Source organism: Copadichromis virginalis, linkage group LG15 (assembly GCF_057382275.1).
Source record: "Copadichromis virginalis isolate Kocher_CV1m ecotype Utaka linkage group LG15, C_Virginalis_male_GT1.1, whole genome shotgun sequence".
In the NCBI taxonomy this organism is placed as follows: domain Eukaryota; kingdom Metazoa; phylum Chordata; class Actinopteri; order Cichliformes; family Cichlidae; genus Copadichromis; species Copadichromis virginalis.
Window position 1 is genome coordinate 813,442 of NC_140632.1, and position 10,287 is coordinate 823,728.

Genomic DNA, 10,287 nt, shown 5'->3' on the forward strand with positions numbered 1-10,287 from the left:
AACCGGTACATGGCAAACTGCGATGACCACAAAGAAGTCTGCAGCATTTCAAACCACTCTCCCTCAATCTACATTTAAAGCTTCATCACTGTGGAGTATGAAATGCTGCTATTATTTTGAATAGGGTTCTAGTCTAGCACAGTCTAATATTTCTTCTTCATCTGGTCATATTACAATAAGAGAAACATAGAGAATAACCACAAGAATGGAGGTAAGCGCACAGCTACTACCTCTTACACCGTGGAGGACCAAACCTGCCAAAATAATAACTTAAACAAAAAGGTATGAAGTATCATGAAAAACATTAAGTAAAACATAGATCCTTATAATTGTTATAATAATCATAACTTTCCTTAATATTTAGCTTTGCATTCATTAAGGTATTTTTTAAACTTTATTCCCTTTCAATGTAAATTTTACTTCGCATTTCTGCACCAGTTTGCAGATGATGCGAATGAATTGACGATCGTTGGCAGCCACTGCTTCACTCAGGATATCGCTGAGATAAATGGCCTGTATTTGTATAGCTTTACTAGTCCCTAAGGACCCCAAAGCGCTTTACATATCCAGTCATCCACACAGTCACACACACATTCACACACTGGTGATGGCAGCTACATTGTAGCCACAGCCACCCTGGGGCGCACTGACAGAGGCGAGGCTGCCGGACACTGGCGCCACCGGGCCCTCTGACCACCACCAGTAGGCAACGGGTGAAGTGTCTTGCCCAAGGACACAACGACCGAGCTCGAACCGGCAACCTTCCGATTACAAGACGAACTCCCAACTCTTGAGCCACGATCGCCCCTATATACCCCCCCTAAATATCACTCCTGCAGTAATTTGCATAATGATGTAGAACAAAAAGACGCTTTGGGACACATTAACTCATTCTCTGAGTCTTTTATTTCTATATGGTTTTATATTTTGGCATTTCTGGTCCTCCATGCTATTGATAGCAGAATAAAGGTAATAGGAAATAAAATGTGGGCGGGCTGGGAAATCATTATTTGGTTGATCATCCTAAAAACACACACACACACATGATCCTGTGGATTTGAACGACAGCTTTTCTCTACACAAGTACAAATAAAACAACAAAAATCTGGAACTTATGAGACAAATTGATCAAAAGTTACAGCTGCTGCTACAAACGTGAGCGGAGCCCTGCAAACACCTTCTGTTTTTATATAAACAGAGCCGAGACACGTGAGCCCTCTCGTGTGGTATCTATGGCAACCACACGGAGCGTAGTAAACAAGTATTTTTTTTAACGCTTACATGCACACGTCACCACGTTTTGATTCTGAGGTGAGATTCGGAGCACGTTACCGTACGGTGTCGCTACAAGCACCAGTGTAGTTATTGATTACAGTTCACAAGTATCTTTGTTTACATTTCGTCCCTGCGCCGTCGTGTTAGCTCAGCACTGCAGCCGCTCATTGTTGGCAGTTCTTGTCTGGATGATGGATGACGCAGATTAAGGGTGTTAAGTCCGAAAGGGCAGCCAGCGCCCGAGCCCTTCAACGAGCCTCCGCACGTTCATGACATAAAAGTCGACATTGTGAGTGAAATCGGTGCAGATGTTGGAGTAAGTGTCCAGCAGGGTGCAGTAGAGCGCAGTCCCACCCACACTGATCACCACAGTAACGAGGCACAGCAACAGCAGGATCAGGCAGGAGTCTCCGCCCACCTCATCTGTAAGACAGGGACCAACGCTGTGTCAGATCCTCCGAGTTCACCATCATCAAACATGAAACATTTTAAATTCCTTTTCTATCTGAAACAAACTGCAGCAGCAGAAGAAGCTCTGACTGTACCGTGCTCGCTCCCGTCCTCCGGCTCACTGAACCGAACTTTGCGTTTGGAAGTTTGTTTATTAGTAGTATTGCTTGGGGGAGGTAACCCGTCCAGCGATGCTCTCCTCCTTTTCAGGATGGAAACCAGACCGTCTGGGGACGAGTTCTGGAGGAGACACAGAGACAGAACATAAAGAAGGAAGCACAGCAGCTTTGGGGAGTTTGCTCATGTTGACAAAAACAATGAAAAGATGATCGTCACGTTCAGCGGTTCTGTGCATGTTGGGATATTAAAGGAGGAAACCTTTAAACGCAGAGTTAGTTGGTATCAGTCCATTATTATTAGGATCACTTCTGATTCTGATGGATGTGCTAAAATAAAGAAGAACTCGCCAACAACAGGCAGTAACACCATTACTTTGTAACGCTGACCGTCTCGTCCAATGAGCTGGAGCGGTTTGTGAAGGCAAAATGCAAAACGATAATTAAACATTATGTGCACCAACACTGAAGTTCTCAGTACATCCTGTGATTGTAGAGCCTCCTTTAGCAGCATTACGTTAACGTAATGATTTTCTGCATGACTTTGTGGTCTCACACTGCTGTGGAGGAAACTTTGGTGCACTTTTCTGTGAGCATCCATTCATGCACAGCCTTTCAGTCAGGCTGACATTTGAACCTTGACTGGGCCAATCCAACATCTTGATTCTTTTGCTGCTGAGATTCATCGCTCTCAGCCTGCAATTCAAAGCCGGAACGATAAGCCCTTTTCCACCAGGCTTGACGGTTGCTGTGAGGTGTTTGTGCCAATCTGCTGTATTAGGTTTTTGCCAAACTGTGTGCTGCTGTGCGTTATGGACAAACATCTCCAGAGGACATCGTTCCAGAAGTCTTATAGTTTATTCAAAACCAGCTTAAGCTGTGCTGCCATGTTCTTTTATTTGAGAGAGTGTTTCTCCTTTCAAACAAACCAGACGCCATCAGACTTTTTCCAACTGTGCTGCCATGAACTTTAACATTTAACATGCTGGGACTGGAGAGTCCTGAGCTGTAGCTCTTGCGGGGTTTTGCCATTTCTCTGAGCACTGCACAGTCTGAACTCGGGGTGAATTTACTGAGACAACCACCTCTGATTAACAACAGTCTACAAAGTTTTCTAGTGAATAATCTTTTTCTCGCTGTAAAATTCAAAATGTTTGCAAATCGTCTTACAGGCCTTCCCAGGTTGGCAGCAGCAGTTGCTTCCTTGCTGCATTCGTAAAGGTGCAACAGATACACAAACCTGCTTTTTAAAAGTGACATGCTGATAAAACTTGACTCACCAAAACGGAAACATTAGCACTTTATACTGTAAAATGCTACAGAGAAAAGCCCAACAATCAGACGACCCCCTGTGAGCACGACGTTGGTGAAAGTGGAAAGAAAAACATTCATTCACATACATTTAACTTTTTTCACCAATGCCTGAGTCGAATTAGTCGTTTTAGTTTAATCAAAGCAGAAGCACTGTCATGGCATTCAAGCCTGTGATTATAAGCATCCACAGCTTTGGACGTGAACATTTTAAAATTTAGTTGTGATTTATGATTTTGTTAGTGGGAGAAGCAGACACACAGCTGCACACACAGAGGCAGACATTATTCTCCGTGTTGGCCTGAATAATGTGTTTCAGGAGGAAGTCACGATTGGGCAAGCTCAGTATTCGAAGGGTCAGAGGGAGGAACTGCGTTCAACATCTTTGCCCAGCACAGAGGGCCCATTTGCAGTGACAGTGAACAGTCAGCCTCATCGTGCCTTTATTTACTGTGTGAGGCCACATTGTTAGCGGCGCGCTCGATGTTCCACTGGTCACAGTTAACTCTACACAGACAGACTTTTTGCACACTCTGGGACACAAATACAGCCAGGATCAGACATTATGGGGAAAAACATATGGTTTGATAAACCTTTTGTCCTTGTTCTCATCTAAAAGAATTCACTCAAAACCACAAATTCCAATCTCATAATTATACTAGAGGAAAACTCGCCACGGTTGCCAGCAGTTACCCTCTCGCGACCACAGACTTTATCCAAGAAGGGACAAAGCTCATTTGGAGCTTTACCTGCTACCATACTGTTTTTGTGGACCCAAAGGGACCACATTTCAACAGCAGTGGAGAAGTTATCAGCTCAGAAGCTTAGTTACCGAGCTGGACTGATAAAGGTGCACGAGATACTCATACCTGCTTAGCTACCTTTAATGCCAAGTAACTTATGTACAAAATACTGGAACTTTACTTACCAAGACAGAAACATTAGCATTATGTATCGTAAGCTAAAGATTCTTCAGTAATACAGAGGTGATCCCAACAACTGGACATTTCCCTGTGAGCAAGCACTTGGCAACAGTGGGGAGGAAAAACTCCCTTTTATCAGGTAGAAACCTCTGGCAGACCCAGGCTCACAGAGGGGCGGGGCCATCAATGAGGCCATGTTATTCATCACAGCTTCATGAAAGATGCTTTAGAAAGCACCAACAACACAATCACAATGGAAAGCTCCATTTCACAGGCAGGAATCAGCTGAGGTGAACCTCAGCAGACAGGATTGGCTACGCTTTCCTGCGTCTGTCAGTGTCAGTAGTTACACCCCGCCATGCACACACACGTTTAACATTTGTTTAAAAAATCCACCCACTGATTGGCTGTAAGACAAACTGCAATTTTCTAACCACTTCAGGGCCAACATTCACCCAGCAATCGTCACAAATTGAAATCTATATAGGTTCACCTATTGGCTAAAATGAGTAACAATTTTTCCACCGGGGATTAAAAGTTCGACAGTGTTATATTTGTATAAAAGACAGAAAGACAGAAAGCGCTGTGGAGCTCTCCGAGCCCGCCAACGTGCTGCCTGAGCTCATCGCAGCGTTTAGTCAAAGCATATAAATAATTTGTCCAAGTCACACAATGTTTGTCGTGACATTTTGGAGGGTTTTGAGTCAGATTTTTCATGTTTCTTCTAATCGGAAGGTTGCCGGTTCGAGCCCCGGCACGGACAGTCTCGGTCGTTGTGTCCTCGGGCAAGAAGCTTCACCCGTTGCCTGCTGGTGGTGGTCAGAGGGCCCGGTGGCGCCAGTGTCCGGCAGCCTCGCCTCTGTCAGTGCGCCCCAGGGTGGCTGTGGCTACAACGTAGCTGCCATCACCAGTGTGTGAATGTGTGTGTAAAGCACTTCGGGGTCCTTAGGGACGAGTAAAGCACTTTACAAATACAGGCCATTTACCATGTAAGGAAGTACAAATATTGCTGATGAAAAGCATTCAAAACCTTGTGAAATTTGATAGAAAGGGATAGTTTCTAGTTAAATGAGCCATGATCCCGAAGCCATCAGTGCAAGGCCTGGATCCTGTGATTACATCCCCACCCCTGCAGGAACCAGGCCCCTTCAGCTCAGTGGTTCAGCCAGAACATGACGTCTTGGCTCAATAATCTAACACACTTGGCAGGGTGGACGTCCCAAGTGTGAGGCCACACCAGTGAACATGGGTGGAGGCTTTCTCAACAGAAAAATGATGAAGGTCTCATTCAGGGATGACGGATATGATCCGTGGGAGTGTCCAAGGAAGAACTGAGCTGCTCAGCATGTGGAATTTCTTCCTGCAGGCGGACTTTAATGGAAAGGATAAAGGAAACAAGCCAGGAAGGAAAAGGGAATAAATGAAGGGTGTTGGATGGAAAGTGAAAATATATTTGTGCCAATGCAGTACTGTGCAAAAGTCTTGAGCCAATCCTAATTTCTTTCTGTTTTGCTTTGAGCGTCAGACTTGTACTCGGGTCGCCGATGGGCTCAGCCTTTCATGGATAGTCGACATATTCGTCCAATCGCCCAACCCTAACTTGTACCTTGTTCCTCATTTTCAGAGGAATCTTCATCCTTGTTTTTGACCTAACACATACCAATGAATCATTCAAGCACAAAAAAGAGCCAGTGTTGTGTCTACAGACCAAAGACAACAGCAATGAACCAATTTTAAATGGTATCTTTAGACACTTTGTTACCAGCAGCTTTCCATAAAATGAGTTTTCCCCTTTCTTCAGTTGAGTCTATGAAAGATGCCTGATAGGTCCAAAGTGCTAGTTCTGCCCCAACGAGGTGATTCCCAAAGAGCTAGTAGCCCAAACGTGGCACGTGGTGTGCAGCGTGGCCCTCAAAGCTTGGAGGAAAGCAGCAGAGACAAAAACCCATCTGCAGCACATGAACAGAATCTGAAAGTCATGTCCTTAAAACAGGAATAAAATCCTGCTGGAATTGTACAAACTCTGTCGTCTTCATCCCCATTTTCTTACAAAATATCAAGAAATAACGAGCAGCTCAAGACTTTTGTGCAGTACAGTATTAATTTAATATCTGACATGACAACATACTCATTTGTTGTCATTTCATATCCTCGAGTGGCGCTAACGCGGGTGTAAAGGCAGCTAAAGTGCAGTCCTACCCCCTCCTTGTGGGACAGTTTGGCCAGGTCCTTGTCTGATGCCTGAGGTACTCCTGTTGGCCACTCCACTTTCACCTCTTCCTCTTCTGGTGTCTCCTCACACTGCTCTTCTTCTTCTTCTTCTACTTCCTGCCCTTCCTCACATGTATCTCCGTCCTCCTCCTCACAGCCCGTCTGTGGTGATGAACGCTCTGACTCCAAAATCAAGCTGTGTTCCTTCACTTCCTCCTGGTGCGTAGTTTCTGACGTGTTGGCTGGAACAGAAATGGAAAAATCGTATGACTTACACTTTGCCACGATGCGCTCATTGTGCATTGTTTTGGTTGCATAGGTGAAAATCTAATTACCAACCGTCCCATTAGTTCACAAACACAAGGTTCACCTCAGCACCCAAAGGTGAACTCAGCAGGGTACGATATTACCACATTACTTTACTCACGCTACGATATTTTTCCCATTTTTTACATTTTGCAAAATGCTGAGTAATCCATCCGTCTGCTTCCACTTATCCTTTTCAGGGTCGCGGCGCTGGAGCCGATCCTGGCTGTCATAGGGCGAGAGGCGGGGGGCTAACACACACATTCACACCTATGGGCATCCATTAGCCTATCCCCACTAAGTGCATGTCTTTGGACGGTGGGAGGAAGCCGGAGTACCCGGGGAGAACCACCCACGGGAGAACATGCAAACTCCCCGGCCGGATGATGGAACTGAACCTTCTTGCTGTGAGGCAACAGTGCTGACCACCGTGGAACTGTGCTGCCCCTATGCTGAGTAACAATATACATAATTATTTATTATTGTATATCTTATTACTCTGTCTCTCTTGCTGAGCATGTGTATGACAAAAGAATTTCCCTCAGGATAAATAAAGTTCTTCTTCTCTTACTACCTTTGTTCAACTGTAAAGTCAAACGTTGTCATATCTACAGTTAGCTCACTGCAGTTATTTCTGAATGTAAAATACACCAAACTGAAAGCTGCCATAAATGTTGCTGTCAGGCTGCTGAACACGCAGCATGGAGTACACACTTCTAAACACATCATCATCTGTGGTGATTCTTTGGTATCAGTTCTGAACAGAGACACGTGTTTACCTTCATCACGATGCGGCTGTAGTGTCGTGTTGAGCTTGTTCTGGTGATTGAAACATAGTCGACAACTTTAATGCAAAGTAAAGGTCTTAAATTGAGCCTGAACAGCCTGAACAGCCTGAACAGCCTGGCTGCTGGTCTGTCCTACCTGTTCCACACTGATGGATGGTCTGAGTGATTCCAAACACAGGCCAGGCAGGCAGCAGGAGAAAAGAGGAGGAGAGGACGTTAATATATTACTGAACCTATGAGAAAACAACTTTAGACATTTGTCAGGCTCTCATCTGTTCTTCAGTCAAACTACATCCTCCTGCTTGCAGAGACTCTGGCCTGCAGTAACATAGCAGCTGGATCAGAGCGTGACCACCAGCGTCCGGCGTGCAAACTCCTGCTGTCTGTCTGCATCGAGCGGAAATGAATCTACAGGGCAAATCTTTGGTGCCCTTCCTGCAATATTGATATTCATATTTACACTTATTCAAATTGGGTTTCATTCCTCCCTCTATCCTCACGCATCATCGATACCGTGGCTCAGTCTCAACTTCTTGATTTGTCCTCGTCAGAGAGACAAAGATAGCAGCAGATTGTTAAAGCAAAACTGGTGCTAAAAGCTTTCTGTGTGGCAGCGATGACGGCAAAAGGAGGGAATGAAAGCATTCACTTCAGACACTGAGCTGCTCGACTCGTCTGTGTATGAGCGGAGCCACATCACAGACACGCGACAGGCAGCAGAGCGTCCCACTGTGGTTTACCTGAGGTGAGTTCTGCACATCTGGCTCAGCGTCTCAAAGTGTTTCTCGCTCATGCCGTCTGTCTCAGGAGGCAAGCTGCTGCCGCTGTCCTTCTCCCTCTCTTGGCTCTCTGCGAACACATAAGTGTAACAATCACACGCAGTTTCATTTTGCCACAAGAATATGTTGTGTGTGTTTTTTAGGACTGATAAGATGCCAAACCCCAGTTCTCCTGCAGGACTGTGAGGTTGGAGAGCAGGCGTTCATGGTAGAGCTTCTCCAGCTGTAAGAACTGGATGGCCCACTGGTCTGGCAGCACGACCAGTTAAAGACACAACACACACTGGCTCCTAAAATAACATCAATAACATAAGGCCATAACACAAAAAGCAGAGTGTATTTAAGGAGGTCTGTAAGACGACCTGTGTCCCTGACAGCCATCAGTTAAAAATACTTTCACCAAACCATCTTTGCTAATACGTCAAATTTGTAACAACTACATGTTAATTACTAGGAAACTGAATTGTCGGCTGTTTTATGAAGTGAATATTAAGTCCTGACATGCTCGAAGTTATTTGGACAATATAAACGACGCACTGCAAAGTGAAGGGCATCGATAAGCTTAGAGTCTGAAGGGCAGGTAGAACAATTAGCAACTTTGGGATTTATGTCATTTGGTGTAACAACATCAGCTGAATATGAAACACCGTGACAGAGAAAGCTACTGCCAGCTACCACTGAGGGTTAAATTACCCGTCAGCCGAGACAAACGTGACACATGACTTTAAAAAAGCAAGAATCGATGTTTTCATACTCTACAGTCACGTCAGTTTTTTTAGCCGTGACGTGTTCACGATCCAAACCTCCCTTTGTTGCTTCTGCTGTGCTTTCTCTGCAGGACGTGTTTCTCTTTGCCTCACAGACTTCGTCCTTTTCTGATCAATCAGGACCTCTGTCTGTCTCCTCACACATAAACTCATTACGTACACACCACACTCCTTACAGCGAGACAGCCCATAGCTGTCGCCACAGCAACAGCACAAACAGCAGGAGGAAACACTGCGAGCCCCTTGGGCCTCAAGCCAAAACATGGGGAACACCCATCGCCTGAGAGACACAGAAAACCGCATTAAGTCCACAAAGAGAAAGACGAACCCTTACTGAGGTTTTCTGCCCTCCACCTTTCAATTATAACAGCGTTTGCTCAGCAGTGTTACCTTTGACCCTGTACGCCGCCCAGCCCCAAAGTTAAGGGAGCTAATGTAAACATGAGGTGAGGGTCCGTGCTGCACATGCTCCTACACCCTTTTTCATTATAATGCCTGCCGTCTAGCTCAGTTATGATTCAGTTACAAAACACCAGTGACTGAGTGCCAGTGTCACAATGAGATATGAGCTGCCCTTGGAAGGATACAGTCCTGTTTGAGTGAGTAGGCCTCTGCAATCTAAAAGAAGAGACAGGAAAAAAGACGCTTCATTAGACACGTCATCATCCATCTGTGAAGCAGAGCTTCAGCTACTCTTACTCTACATTTGGGGCCTAGCTGAATGTATGTTTCTGTTTGAGTCGCACTAAATCCTTTCAAAGACGAGGGTCACATGATCTCCTCTACCAGGAACCGCCGCCACGGAGACGACCTGAGAAACACACAGTCACGTGCAGCAGCTTACGGCCGGTGGTGGCGTACCTGCCTCACAGATGCCTTTAAGATTAGAAACAAACGAGCAGCATAAATCACACAGACCATCCTGGAAAAAGGATCATCTAGTGAAGAGACAGCAGTTCAGTATCTGGCCAGATGTGAAGCCTTTTCCTCGTCCATCCCTCCTGTTCATCAGTTCCAACATCCGGAGTGCCAGAAAGTGTACATTTTGATAAAAAAGATGTGGTAGCTTCATCATTTTTATGATTTTTATGAAGCTCTGTATTTACAGCCGTCCCGATGATGTTGGCAGTGATATGCAGGTAAAGAGCTTGCATGTGTCAGCATTCCTGTGAACTTGTTGCAATAAGCAGCAGGAACGTCATGCCCGACACACAAACAGTCCCGACAGTGAGAGACCCCACCCTTTAAACACAGCTGCTCTACTGCGTATCCACTGTAATCTACTAAAACCCAGCAGATTCTCATATTAAACATGAATTCATTATTTTTCAAGGATCTGTGTATGAGAGCAGAAACATTTC

The 10,287-nt window shown here is 45.2% G+C and overlaps 1 protein-coding gene across 3 annotated transcripts in view; it reads right to left on the bottom strand.

The window, feature by feature from the left end:
* Positions 1 to 402: 402 nt before the first annotated feature.
* The window catches only part of cnstb (consortin, connexin sorting protein b), a 19,153-nt gene continuing 9,268 nt past the window's right edge, over positions 403 to 10,287 (bottom strand). For all 3 annotated transcript variants that reach the window (XM_085431253.1, XM_085431254.1, XM_085431252.1), the window contains 8 exons: positions 9,514 to 9,544; positions 8,322 to 8,408; positions 8,121 to 8,229; positions 7,517 to 7,538; positions 7,372 to 7,411; positions 6,275 to 6,528; positions 1,821 to 1,965; positions 403 to 1,698 (listed from right to left, as the gene is read on the bottom strand). In XM_085431253.1, the coding sequence (XP_085287379.1) occupies positions 1,490 to 1,698; positions 1,821 to 1,965; positions 6,275 to 6,528; positions 7,372 to 7,411; positions 7,517 to 7,538; positions 8,121 to 8,229; positions 8,322 to 8,408; positions 9,514 to 9,544 (897 nt within the window). In that variant the 3' untranslated portion in view covers positions 403 to 1,489. The remainder of the gene's footprint in view (positions 1,699 to 1,820; positions 1,966 to 6,274; positions 6,529 to 7,371; positions 7,412 to 7,516; positions 7,539 to 8,120; positions 8,230 to 8,321; positions 8,409 to 9,513; positions 9,545 to 10,287) is intronic.